At 37.7% G+C, this 14,782-nt stretch overlaps 1 protein-coding gene across 1 annotated transcript in view; it reads left to right on the top strand.

Moving 5' to 3' along the window:
- The window catches only part of GABBR2 (gamma-aminobutyric acid type B receptor subunit 2), an 871,636-nt gene that overhangs the window by 415,680 nt on the left and 441,174 nt on the right, over positions 1–14,782 (top strand). Inside the window, exon 3 of the mRNA XM_044678625.1 lies at positions 8,702–8,872. Within this exon, the coding sequence (XP_044534560.1) occupies positions 8,702–8,872 (171 nt within the window). The remainder of the gene's footprint in view (positions 1–8,701; positions 8,873–14,782) is intronic.

A 14,782-nucleotide genomic window follows, 5' to 3' on the forward strand; every position in this document is an offset into this window, starting at 1 on the left:
TAGGATGCTGATACCAAAGACTGACTTCACATCCATCCCAAGATATTTCCTGGCTGTGTGACACTGGACAAGCCTCTTAATCTCTGTTTGCCTCAGTTTTATCAACTGTAAAATGGGGATAATAATAACATCTACCACCCAAGGTTATTGTGAGATCAAATAAGAAAATATTTGTAAAGTGCTTAGCAAAATGCCCAACTCATAGTAGGTACTTAATAAATGTTTATTTCTTTCCCTTCCCCACTGATTGACAAAGAGTTTAAAAGCCTGGAGGAGCTAAAAAGACTCTTATAGGAAGGCTTTCCCAGCCTCTCTTAATTTTCCTTGCCTTCCCTCTGTTAATTATTTCCCATTTATCATATATGTATATGTGTATATGTATATACATTTATATATATATATATGTTTGCCTGTTGTCTCCCCCATTAGATTATAAATTAAGGGCATAGGTGGTCTTTTGCCTCTTCTTGTGTTTCCAGTGCTTAGCATAGTACCTGGCACATAGTAGGTTCATAATAAAAGTTTATTGATCTATTGATTGGTTGAAGCCTCACCTAAAGATGGCAGAAAAATAAGATACTTGGTGGTGGTGCTGTTCAGTCTTTTTTCAGTCATGTCCATCTCTTTGTTACCCAATTTGGGGTTTTCTTGGCAGAAGTATTGGAATGGCTTGCCATTCCTTCGCCAACTCATTACACAGATGAGGAAATTGAGGCAAACAGAGTTAAGTGGCTTGCTCAGGGTCACAAAGCTTATTAGTATCTAAAACTGAATTTGAACTTAGCAAAATGTCTTCCTGGCTCCAGACCTGGCACTCTATCCACTGTACCACCTAGCTGCCCCTAGCTACTAGGTTCATTCAGAGATAAAGTAGAAATAGCACAGCCCACCAGTGGATGAAAGTCACGGCAAATAAGTTTATTTGATTGCTATTTCTGCCTCTTTCATTGGTACAAGTTGTTAAGTTTTTCAGGCCAACCATAAATATATTTCATACTTTATGTGACATGATGTGGTGACAGCATTAAATATATGCAAAGAGAAAGTGCCCAGGAAGTGATAGGAGTGCCTTAAAATGGGTGGGGGAATATGATATGAAGCACTCAAAGAAAGGTTCACATGCTACTGTATTCACATGCAGCCAGATCTCTCAGGAACAGAATGTTTCAGAAAAAAAGGTGACCCAGAAAACCTCAATAATTATCACCCTATCAGCCTCCTTTCATAAAGCTAGCTAACAGCTCTGTCACATTGAAACAGACTTTAGAACCTCCAGGTCTCATCATGAGTCAACAGGTTTGTTCCCAATTTTTCTGGCCACATACAATGTAATCCTAAAACCCCCAGAAAAACGCAGATAATATCAAGGTTCCATATGCAGTGGGTTTGTGGATTATAGAAAAGTGTTCTACCTGGTGGAAACCACAATAGTAATGATTCCATGGCATGAGGGGGGGAATAGCCTTGTCATGTGTCAGCATCGTCAAAGAGATTAATATCAGATGGAGACTTGGAATCAAGCTATTTCCAAAGCAATGTTAGTCAATGTCCACGTAGAGGGATAGAGACTCCCCAAAACCTTGGAGATATTATTTCAGCACTTGAATGGAAAAAATAAATTCTAGATTGTTGTCAAATATCTTATACATTTGATTTTGTAATAATAATCATTAGTATTTATGTAACACTTTAAAGTTTGCAAAGCAATTCACGAATGTTATCTCATGGGAACAGCTAAGTGGTTCAATGGATAGAGAGGTTCAATGGATAGAGATGGGAGGTCCTGCATTCATGTCTGGCCTCAGATACTTCCTAGCTCTGTGACCCTGGGCAAGTTACTTAATCCCAATCACCTAGTTCTTACCACTTTTCTGCCTTAGAACCAATACATAGTATGGATTCTGAGATGGAAGCTAAGTATTAGAAAATAATCTTATCTCATTACAAAAATTATCTCATTATAAATCTGTTACAAATGTTATCAAATTAAAAATATTATCAATATTACAATTCTCATTACAAATGTTATCTCAAATATTTTTTCTCACAAAATCCTAAGAGTTTATAGTTAATGTTATTCATTTTACAGAGTATAAGAACCTGAGGCAGATGGAAGTTAAGTAACTTGCCCAGTGTCTCATAGCTAGTAAGTTTCTGAGACTGGATTTGAAATCACATCTTATTTTTGTAGATATTTAAATTTTGTCTGCAATGTTACGCTAGAGCTCTAAGAAAAGTCATAGTAGCTAAAGAAAGTATACAGACTGATTGACATAGGATTAAGTCCAAAATGGGTATACTAAGAACACTTTTGTTGTTGTTCAGTCATTTCAGTCATATCTGATTGGGGTTTTCTTTTTTTTTCTTTTTTTCTCTCTCTTTTTTTAAATTTTTATTTTGAATATTTTCTCCTAGTTACATGTTTCATGTTCTTTCCCTCTCCCCCAAACCCCCCTAACCCCCCTTAGCCAATGCACAATTCTGCTTAGCTGACACACAAATTCCACTAGGTTTTACATGTATCATTGATCAAGACCTAATTCTATATTATTAATAGTTGGACTAGAGTTATCGTTTAGTGTCAACATCCCCAATCATATCTCCATCAGCCCATGTGTTCGAGCAGTTGTTTTTCTTCTGTGTTTCTCTTCCAACAGTTCTTCCTCTGAATGTGGCTAGTTTTCTTTCTCATAAGTCCTTCAGCCTTGATCTGGATCCTTGCATTTCTGCTAGTAGAGAAGTCCGTTATGTTAGATTGTACCATGTATCAGTCTCTATGTACAATGTCGCCTGGTTCTGCTCCTTTCACTCTGCATCAAATTCCTGGAGGTCATTCCAATTCACATGAAATTCCTCCAGTTCTTTATTCCTTTGAATAGTATTCCATCACCAACAGATAGCACAATTTGTTCAGCCATTCCCCAATCAAAGGACATTCTCTCATTTTCCAATTTTTTGCCACCACAAAGAGAGCAACTATAAATATTTTTGTACAAGTCTTTTTCCTTATTATCTCTTTGGGGTATAATCCAAGCAGTGCTATGGCTGGATCAAAAGGCAGATAGTCTTTTAAAGCCCTTTGAGCATAGTTCCAAATTGCCATCCAGAATCATTGGATCAGTTCACAATTCCACCAGCAATGCATTAATGTTCCAGTTTTGCCACATCCCCTCCAACATTCATTACTCTCCCTTGTTGTCATTTTAGCCAATCTGCTAGGTATGAAGTAATACCTCAGAGTTATTTTGATTTGCATTTCTCTAATTATTAGAGATTTAGAACACTTTCTCATGTGCTTATTGATAGTTTTGATTTCTTTATCTGAAAATTGCCTATTCATGTCCCTTGCCTATTTATCAATTGGAGAATGGCTTGATTTTTTTGTACAATTGATTTAGTTCCTTGTATATTTGAGTAATTAGACCTTTGTCTGAGTTTTTTGTTATAAAGATTTTTCCCAATTTGTTACTTCTCTTCTAATTTTGGTAGCATTGGTTTTGTCTGTACAAAAACTTTTCATTTGGGGTTTTCTTGGCAAAGATACTGGAGCGGTTTGCCATTTCCTTCTCCAGCTCATTTTACCAATAAGGAAACTGAAGCCAACAGGGTTAACTGACTTGCCTATGGTCACACATTTAGTAAGTGTCTGAGACCAGATTTGAACTCAGTAAGATGAGTCTTCCTACCTCTAGATCCAGCACTCTCTCCCCTGTGCCACCTAGCTGCCCCTAAGAGCACTACCTTCAAGGTCACTTTGAGCTATGCTTCTCTTGGACACCAACTTTGATAAGACAACACAAATAAGGGAACTGAAGACCTAAAGTAGCATTAACATCTTAACACAAATCAGCCTGAATTGCTTCCCACAACAACAGACACTGATAAAGTTCCCTGGAAAGTAAGAATAAAAATGTTCAAGACCCTCAATGCTGCTATGCTGATGTGGACACTGCAATGCTGGTCCTCATTGGAAAGTGAAGAGCAGAAGCTTACAGTTGTCCCATGGGAAGTGGGGAAATTGATATGCACAATTTACTAGACTAATTATCTGACAAATGAAAACTTCAACAGGTCAAAGGGGCAGTTGGGTGATGAAGGACAACAACAACAATAGATCAAAGGTAGCAGAAGATACTGGAGATAGTGCCAATAGATCTTGGACAGGTTGTGTATCAAGAACAATGAAAGATACACAGACCACAGTAAAAAGAGCACTAGATTTGGAGTAAGAACTGGATCCACATCCTGGTTTTGTGTCTTACTACCTTAATGGTCTTGGCAAGACACTTAAATTATCTGTAATGCATTTTCCGTATCTATAAAATGATGGTGGTGGGAAAGATGGACTTGAAAAACTCTAAAGTTCCTTCCAGCTCTGAATCTAAGACCATAAATAGAATGGATGTCATAGGTCCATAAACAGTCCACTAGTGGGTCAAAAATTCATGAGAGGAATCGGTGACTGATCAGCTAGAGATAAAAACAACAAGAAAGGCACTGTACATGAATTTCTCTCACTCTAATTGTGTTGATTGAAAATAGAGATGAATGAATGCGTGTATTACTGAATGATGATGATAACAAGAGAATTCTTTAATGTTTTGAAGGTGCTTTATTTGTTATCTCTTGTTATTCTTACAACTATGGGAATTAGGTGCAATTATTATTCCCATTTCACAGATGAGGGAACTAAGTGGTAGCACAGTGGATAGAGCACCAAGCCTGGAGTTGGGAGGATCTCAATTCAGATCTGATTTCAGATACTTCCTAGCTTTGTGACCCTGGGCAAGTCACTTAATCCCAACTGCCTAATCCTTGCCACTCCTCTGTCTTAGAACTGATACTAAGATAGAAGTTAAAGATTAAGAAAAATAGGTGTTAAAAGGTAGGAGGAAGCTAACAAAGGACATAGTAGGAAATAGTGATAAGATACATAAAAGGAAAGCCAGGCAAATGAATTATCAAAGAAGCCAAACACTCATGTTATAATTAAAATTATCTTTAGAGACTAATTGTAGGGTAAGAAAGTAAACTTATTAATCATATCAAGTTTATTGGTTAGGCCAGCATCATGCCATATAAAGTGATAGAGGTTTCCATGGCTCTCTCACAACCAGGTACAACCTAAGCTAGGTCAGAGCAGCTTAATAAATAGATTTTTAGGAGCTCATTATAAAGCCCCTCCTTTGAATATCCCAAGACATCTTTAATTGGTGATAGCTAATTAAGGGGTAGTCTACCAACCTATTTACCCCTCCTCATCCCCACAAATGGATAGGTCTGGTATCCAGAAAAACCTTTTTTCCCCTTGGTTTAGCAACCTAATTCTGTTAAAAAGAAATATACTATTTGAGATTACCAAGGACAAAAAAAAATACAAAAAGAAGCACACTAGATCTGACCCAGATCCCAGACAGCAATATGCAGTAATTCTCCCTAATATATAGGAATTAATAAAGTATATTAAAAATAAATTCTCACAATCAGAAAGTTTCAAGAAGGAGGAAGGGGTGGTCAACAGTATCAGACACTTCAGAAAACTCAAGAAGGATAAGGACTAAGAAAAATGCCATTGAATTTTGTTATAAGGATACCATTGTTGATCTTAGAAGAAGCAATTTCAATAGAATCATGGTGATGGGAGCCAAAATTGAAAAGGGTCAAGGTATAGGTAGATGGCAAAGTAGGTGAGCTTGAGGACCTCCAAAGTCCCTTCCATCTCTATATCTATGACCCTAGGTAGAATAGATATCATAGGACTGTAAACAGTCCATTAGTAGGTCAAAAACTCATGAGATGAAGCAGTGGTATGATTGTTCAACTAGAGATTAAAACAAGAAAGAGATCATACACGAATCTTTCTCACTCTAATTGAGCTGGTTGAAAATAGATATGAAGTAAATTATGATGATGATGAGTTAACAGTAATAGCAATTGTCTCTTAAACATTGCAGTTACTTAAAATCACATAGCAAATGTTTGGCAAAGCAGAGGCCATAACTAGATTGGAGTAAGGAGTAAGATTCTAGTTTAAAGAGATGGTATGATTGAGAGTAGCTTTGTTTGTTTTTAGAAACAGCAAGACCTGAACATGTTTATTGTTGGGGAAAAGAAAGAATTTAGGAAAAGGTAAAGATTAAAGATATAAGAAAAAGTATGAATGATTGATAGAAAATGGTTCAAAGGAAGCTTACCTGAAAGGGTTGATATTACAAAGGAGGGTTGATACTCCTGTGGAAAGAGGGATTCCAGTAGAGCTGGAAAGGAACTTAGCAATCAAGCAACAAATTGACCAACATTTATTAAGTATGTATGTACTATGCATTAGATACTATGCTAACTAAACACAAGGAATACAAAGACAGAAATGAAGCAATTCCTGCTCTCAGGAAGCCTACTTTTTATTACCAGCTGAACTCCCTCATTTTTGTAGATGAGGAAACTGTACCAGAATGGGGAGACATGACTTATCTAAGGTCAGACAGGTACTGAACAGTAGAGTTGAGTCATCCTCAGGCCTCAGGCTCCCACTCTTTCTGCTCCACTGAGGACAGGATGAGTTGCAATCGAATTTTAAAGCATTGAAGGAACTTCAAAGAGTTCATCAAATGAATCCAATTTTCTTAGAAAACTAGGAAACAAGATTATCCACTGAAAATCATCCAGCATTTGGAGGTTTGGGGAAAGTAGAAAACATTTGATATGGTCTCTGTAGGAGATGGGATCAGAAATCACCTGGAGATGAATAAAAGGCTTGCTGAAGTAGTGAAGGCCATGCTGAGCTTCAGTTTTGTAAAGGAATTTGAAGGAGTAGCCCCAGTCAGCACAGTTTTGTGACTTTCTCCAACTCTTCATAAACTGAAAGGAAGAACAGAGACATCAAAGAGTAGATTTACCTAAGGATGAAAATTAGCCAGGAAGTGGTGAACTTTGTCAAGTTAAAAACAACACTCCAAATGAATTTACTTCTGTGTTTGAAAAAGGTCTTTCTATGCCTTACACCCACAAGGAATTAAGGCCCTTACCTGTTGTGAAGGACCTTCATGATGTAAGAGTGAAATAGGGGTTTTATGAGTTCAATATATTAAAAGGTGGTTGCCAGGGGAAATTTCCCCAATTAAGGAATAATCTCAAGTCAAAGTTGACTTTTATGGTGATTTATTTACAATTAGGAAGGTTGAAGGTAGGGAAATTGAGAGAGAGAAACTCTGACCCAAACCAGGTAAGAATTTAGAGGCCCAGCAGAGAGGCACAGAGGTTAATTAAACAAGGCTTCTAGCCGCAAGGCCTTTTACAATTAGAGAGGCAAGAGAGGCCTCCCTGAGGGTAGAGCCTCCAGAAACGCCAAGGGAAGAGAGAGAGAGTCAGCCTAACTTACCCACGTGACAATTCAAAGGGAAGCAGTCAGAGGTCCCACCAGAGTCTCAGCATTCCAACACTCCTCCATGAACCAGAAGAGGTCCTCACCAGATGCCATCTTCCACCGAAGACCTCAGCTGACTGAGGACCTTCTCCTTTTAAAGGGGTCACTTATCTGTCATTTCCCATTCCTCCCTCCTAATTTACATGTCCAATCACAATAGACAATTCTCATAGACTGCCTAGGGGGCAGGTCATTTGATTCTGATTCATACCTCACTCTAGTACACGTGGGTTATGAACCTCCCAGAATTAGAGGTGTTCTCACCTTTGGTGATTAAATCTAAAGATGGGCAGTGTAGACTTAATCTAATTATCACAATCCCCCCTGTGATCATTTGGGAGACTGGTCTCCCCCCAATTGATCATTTTACATAATCATCTTGTACCCCTAAAGTTCTAACTACAATAGTTAGAGATAAGAGGTAAGTAGAAGAGATAGAAAGGTTTGGTGAAGGGGACGTGAGGGAGCTTTGCTGATTTGTGACCAAGACTGTTCCACGTGGTGAGTTTAAAGACTGAATCTTCCTGAACTTCTATTAAGAACTTCCTTTTATAGACTCTGTGAATGAAGTTTGCTCCACTCACCTCCAGGCCTCAGGCATTTTAACCCTTGGTTGAAGGTTAAGTCTACCTGGACTAATCAGTGGGATAGATTCTTATCTCTGTACTTCCTCTCTCTCTTCTTATGTAAATAAATTTCCATAAAAGTCAATTTTGATTTGAGATTATTCTTAATTGAGGATTGACAATAGTTCAATCCTCTGGCAACCATCTTTAATATATTGAACCCATAAACTCCCTATTTCATCCTTACAATGAGATAAGGCTAACAAAATGAAGAAAGCACTAGTCTTGAAGGAATCCATAAGCTCTGGGCAAGTTTATAGACAGGAAAAAAGAAATAAGGGAAAAGTGGAGATTGAAGATGTAAAAAAAAAAAGACTGAATGACTGATAGAAAATGGTTCAAGGAAGATTTATATGAAAGGGCTGATATTACAAAGAAAGAAGTCAGAAAGCCTAGTTCAGATCTATCCCTGAATTTTCATAGCCATATAACCCTGTTCAAAGTCATTTCTTCAAGCCTCAGTTTTCTCATCTGTAAAATAGAGATAAAAATACTTGCTTTGCTGACCTCATGAAATTATTATGAGGGAAGCAGTCTGAAAATTTTATAGTACAAAAGAATCATGTTAGTATTATTCTAGTTCTTAAGCTGAATATAGCTACTTTGAGCTCAGCCTAAGAGAAATATTTTCTGGTTTCTTTTTTTTTTTCAGCTTTCATTCGCAGCCACCACACCAGTCCTAGCTGATAAGAAAAAATATCCTTATTTCTTCCGAACTGTACCATCAGATAATGCTGTGAATCCTGCAATTTTGAAGTTGCTAAAATATTACCAATGGAAACGGGTGGGAACTCTAACCCAGGACATCCAAAGATTTTCAGAGGTAAGATCCTTTTAGTGGGTCTTATGGATTCTTGTCTCAAAAATGTTTTTATCGATAACCCTGAACAATTTTATACCTTATTGGATTGCTTACAAGTCAATAGTATGGTTTAATTTAGGTGACCTCTTAATACAAGGTGTGCATGTGTATGTTCTCTTTGAATATTACCTAGATTAATTTAAACTATAGGCTTATTTTGTCTACAAAAAGAAAAGAGCCTTGGGATTAATTGGTGAATATTACAAGTAAAAACTCTATAATTAATATAACTCAAAATGAAAAATAATTTCCTCAATCACTCTTTGCATCTGAATTCTCTAGATAGCATAACTCTCTGATTCACTTTGCCTTTGCTAAACTCACCATCACAATTGTTTAAAAATCACTAGCTTTCTCTTTGTAGAAGTGGGGGACCATGGGTGTAGAACTCTGTAGGTAATGTCAGACTTTTTCAATATGTTGTTTAGTTTCAATGTTTTTTTCTTGCCATTTTTTATTCTTTATTAAAAGGGATGGATCTCAGGGAGGGAGTTGGGTTACAATACAGTGAAGAATATAAGTGATATAAAAACAAAAGATATCAATAAAACCCATATAAAAAGCAAAAACATCACTATCTTTCACTGGAAGGAGAGTCTTCCTCCAACAAGAAATTATTGAGAAGACTAGAAATCAGGAAGTCAACATGTATTTCAATTTCTAGCAGCTCATAAAGCATAAATTTCCCCTTCTCATTGTCTTTTCTCATAAGTGATAATGGCACTTAGGGGAGCTAAGAAAAGATGGTCCTATGTGGGCCTAGCCCAAAGGAAGATAAAAACTCAAGAAAATCTTGTGGCCTCTGAAAAAAACTGAAGTGAAGAAGCAGCAAAGGAAAGTTTGTATTTATATTATCTATAAATAGAATAGACTTTTTCAAAAATGTAGATAAGATTCCTATAGAATTGGGAATGCCCAGTTTGGAAATCCCCTTCCATTGTAGATGGGCAACTTACTAGCCACATAAGGTCTTAAAAGAAGCACTTGACTTGTCCATTGCCAAAGAGCTGTGAAAGAAGAAAGACTCGAACCTCGATCTTCAAGATTGCAAGGCCAGTGCTTTATCCACTATGGCCTCACACTGCCTCTAAAAATAGATTAATAAGGTGTTTTAGTTTTAATATGCAAAAATGGGTAGTTTGGGTATGCTGAGGAAAGCACTGAATGGAGAGATAAGAGATCTAAAACCTAAAGTCCCAGTTTTTCCACTAATTAGCTTTGTGAGTGTGGTCAATTGAGTTACCACTGTATAATCTCCTTATCATACATTTAGAGCTTTCAAAGACCTTAGAAGGCAGCTAGATGGCACAGTTTATAGAGTGTTAGATTTGGAATCAGAGAGACTTAAATTCAAATCCAACCTCAGACACTAGCTGTGTGACCCTGGACAAGTCACTTAACCTCTCTTGGCCTCAGTTTCCTCATTCATAAAATGAGGTAACTAAAAGCACCTACCTCCCAGAGGTATTGTCAGGATAAATGTAAAATAATCTTTGTAAAGTGCTTTGCAAACCTCAAGGCACCATATAAATGTTGGGTCTTATTATTCTTATTTTATAACTCAACCCCCTCATTTTATTGTTAAGTTCCAGAGAGCTTAAATGTTTTGTCCAAGGTCACAAAGCTTATAAGCCACAGAGCCATAATTCAAATCCAGATTGTCTGACTCCTCATTCAGCATCTTCACTACCCTCTAATGTCCCTTCTAGGTTTAACAGTCTATAATCTTAAATATAGCAAAAGTATGAGAAATGACTGTGACATCTTGGTAAAGTGGACCATAAGAGTCACAAGACAGGGATTCTGCTGTCTACTTTTCCATCTACCAACTGTATGTATAACTATGGACAGGATCTTTAACTCCTCCCAACCACTTTACTCTTCTGTAAAATAGAGATCGTCATCTCTGCTCTGCCTTCTTTGCTGGAATCTTGCATGAGATTCACATAAGAATAGATATAAAATGTCTTGGAAACTCTTAAAGCCCTCCATCTCCATATTGATTAATGCAAATAAAATATCCCTTGAAGTGGTCACATATTCGAATGGGCACTACATATTTCCATTGGACTGAATCAAATGGCCGTATCTTACATAATTATAATGTCCATAGGGCAAATCCAAATTTCTTTAACCGCTTCAGAGGAGTCATTATTATTTGCACTAATTGAAATCTAGCTGGCATATATTTGTAAGGTGGTATTAATTGGAATAAAGTATTTATCATCATCACTAACATTGTTATTAACATGCCCCTTTGTTGCTTGACTCCCTGGCAGGCAGGAAGGGATCACATAACAGGTACTTTCCTGAACAGAAGGACTGACTCGTCATCAGCTAATAAGGAGGCTTCTGACAGGAAAGCCCTCATTCTATAAGGAAAAAGAAAAAAGAAAAAACTGTTGTTGTTTTTTCAAATGTGAAACAAGAAAGAGTAGAATCATTTCCAACATTACCACATTTTTGCATAATAATGTCATAAGTACTTCTGTATTTCTAGCCAAAGCATTTCTTCATGGCCACATAGATACTAACTAAAAAGAGCCTGGGCTGGATTGAAATGGAAGTTCAGGCAACTTCCTACTTTCTATGTTGGTAAAAAGATAATAATAATCATAATTTACATGTGTATAGCACTAAAAAGGCAAGCAATTTGATACAGGTCACTTGACCCCCATTGCCTAGCCCTCACCACTCTTCTGCCTTGGAGCCAATACACAGTATTGATTCTAAGATGGAAGGTAAAGGTTTAAAAAAAACTTATTATATGGGAGGCAGTCTGCTAAGCACAAGAAATATTAATATAAGCAAGATAATCTCTGCTCTCAAGGGGCTTCCATTCTAATGAGGAAAGACATGAAGGGGAGTGGAAGAGCAAAGAGGTGACATGTATATAACCTGGCGTAGAGATGAAAAGGAAATGGAGATTGGATCTGAACAGCATAAGGATGGACCTCACCAGTCAGAATTCGGGATGGTCCCAGGCTTTATGACATCTCAACCAGTACACTTTACTGATGCTGCATCTATTTAAAGCTAGCATGGTATTATGGAAAGGAGTCAGAAAGACCTAGAAGCAAATGCCTCCAATATTTACTAACAATGTGATCCTAGGAAAGTCATTCTGTGCCTCAGTTTCATCATCTGTAAAATGAAGGTATTGGACTCAATGACCCCCAAGATCCTCTCCATTCTAAATCTATGCTTCTATGATACTATACCTGAGAAAATGATGAAAAACTCTGTTAATGTACATCTGTCTACTCAACTTCCTCCAAGTGCTTGGTTAGCATTTCTTGCTTAGCAGGACTGGGGCTTTTTTTGGTGGGAAGCCTCTTCTCCTTGGGACAGGATGTATTCTGGTGCTATTGCTGGCAGATATTCTGCTTTTAAATCTCAGTCCAGCTGACTCCTCTTAATTCCCCCAGTTCTTGGCAGAATTCCTCTTGATGACTGGGCTTGATCATTGAAAAGCAGATGCTGGAAGCCTTCCAGAAAGTAACAGCTTTTCTTGACTGGAAATGAAATTGGATTCTTTTATGAAATTGGTCAGTCGACAAAGTCAAGCTGTTCTACTCCAGGGCACTTAAACAGGAAGAAATGTGAAGTTAGGGGGGTGTGGGGAATCCTTCAACATAGGCTTGATGTCTGAAGGCTGATGTTTTATTTTAGCCCCAGGTGGCTACCATCACAACTTATTCCGTGGTTGAATTGAAATGGTGCTGAGTTTTCAACCTAGTCTGTGCCCTGGCATGAATGCTAGTTAGAAGACCACCCTAGATTTCATTCTTAGAAGCCTATAAGATTCCTCTGGGAATATCCACAAAGGAAAAGGTTAATTTCCTTAGCAGGTCATTTTTCACTCCTTAGAAAGGGCATTCCAAGTATGATCTCCCTGGAGTGTGGGAAAGAAAGCTCCAAGAAACTTAAGTCAACATAATTCCCCAAATATATGCATTTCTTGGGCATTGTCCATGGGGAGAATTTATATCTATCTATCCAGATTCTTTTGGGTCTTGGAGTAACTCAAAGGTCAATCACTCAAACTACAGCCTTCTAACAAAATGACTCACTGAGGAAGTTAGTTCTTTCCTATGTGGGCATTTTCAGAGGAATATCAGGGGGAAGCTAGATAGTACAGTAGATGATCCCTGGACCTGAAATCAAGAAACCCTGTGTTCAATTCCAGCCTCAGATACTTACTAATAAGTATCATCTAATTTCTGCCTACCTCCATTTACTCATCCATAAAAATGGGAATAATGATAGCACCTACATCCCAGGGTTATTCCAAAGACCAAATAATATTTGTAAACTTCTTTACAAACCCTAATGTGCCATATAAATACTACCTAATTATACTAATTTTTATCTACTATAAATTTCTGTTTCACAAGCTCTGCTGAATCATAGCCACATAAATTTAGAGCTGGAGGGGGCCTTAGAAGCCATTGAGTCCCATCCCCTCACTTTATAGATAAACTAAAGTTAAATGACTTTCCCAGAGGTATACATCTTGTGTCTACCTAGAGGCAGAATTTCAACTCAAGTCTTCCTGATTCCACCAACAGTTCTCTATCCACTGAAACATCTAGTTACCTCTATAAGATCCCACTATATAGCAATTCTTTTAGTCAACCCCTGTTTATAATCTATAAATTCTCCACAGCTACTATTATAAAAGGACAGCTAAGGTAGCACAATGGATAGAGTGCATGGCCTAGAGTCCAGAGTTCATATCTACCCTTAAACACTTCCTAGCTGTTTTGTGATCTGGGGCGAGTCATTGCCTCAGTTTCCTCATCTATAAAATGAACTGCAGACAGAAATGGCAAACCACTCTAGTATCGTTCCCATGAAAATCTCAAATGAAGTTTTGAAGAGTCAGACACAAATGGGAAAAAATGGCTGAACAACAACTGTTATCATCTTCTTACAGTTCCCAAGCTCCCCACCATCTCCCACCTTCATTGCCCTTGACTGGGTCTTCTATTTCACTAAGAAAACCAAAACCAAGAATGTGAGCTCCTTCATCTCTCCTCACCTCAAAACTCCTCATAATTTTTTACCCATCCTTATCTTCTTTCTTCTCAGAGGAAGGGGCTTCCCTAGTCTTTGCTAAGGCTAACTCTTCTACCTCTGCCCTTGTTTCTGGCTCATCCTGTGGCTTCCTGGACCTTGTCACTTCAGCCTTCCTCTTTCTTTCATACTTTTTTAAACCTCTTCTTCACAGGTTCTTTGTTTTGGTCTGCAGACATGTTCAGACCTCCTTAACCAAAAAAAAAAAAAAAAAAAAAAAAAAAAAAAAGCTTCCATCCTGCCACCCCCTGAGCTCCCATCTCATAGCTCACTTCTCTTTCATTGCTGAACTTCAAGGAAGAAAAGGCTTCACTCTCAAACTCTACTGCACACTCACTCTTTAACTCCTTGCAAATCTGGCTTTCATGTATAATAGTCTTATGAAACTGCCCTGGAAGGTCAACAATGGTCTCTGAATTGCTAAATCTTGGTCCATATTCAATTCAGCACTCAATTTTTAAAAATTCTTAGTTTATTTTTTTCCAATTACATGTAAACATTTTTAACCTTCCTTTTTTAAAATTATGAGTTCCAAATATTCTCTCCCTCCTCCATCACTGAGAAGGCAAGCAATTTGTAATAGGTTATACATGTGCAGTCATGCAAAATACATTTCCATTTTAGTTATGTTGTAAAAAAAAAAGGAACAAAGGAAAGGAAGGAAGGAAGGTGGGAAGGAAGGAGGGAAAGTGGGAAGGAAGAAAGGAGGGAAGGAAGGAAGAAGGAAGGAAGGAAGGAAGGAAGGAAGGAAGGAAGGAAGGAAGGAAGGAAGGAAGGAAGGAAGGAAGGAAG

This window comes from Gracilinanus agilis, chromosome 1 (assembly GCF_016433145.1).
Source record: "Gracilinanus agilis isolate LMUSP501 chromosome 1, AgileGrace, whole genome shotgun sequence".
NCBI classification, from domain to species: Eukaryota; Metazoa; Chordata; class Mammalia; order Didelphimorphia; family Didelphidae; genus Gracilinanus; species Gracilinanus agilis.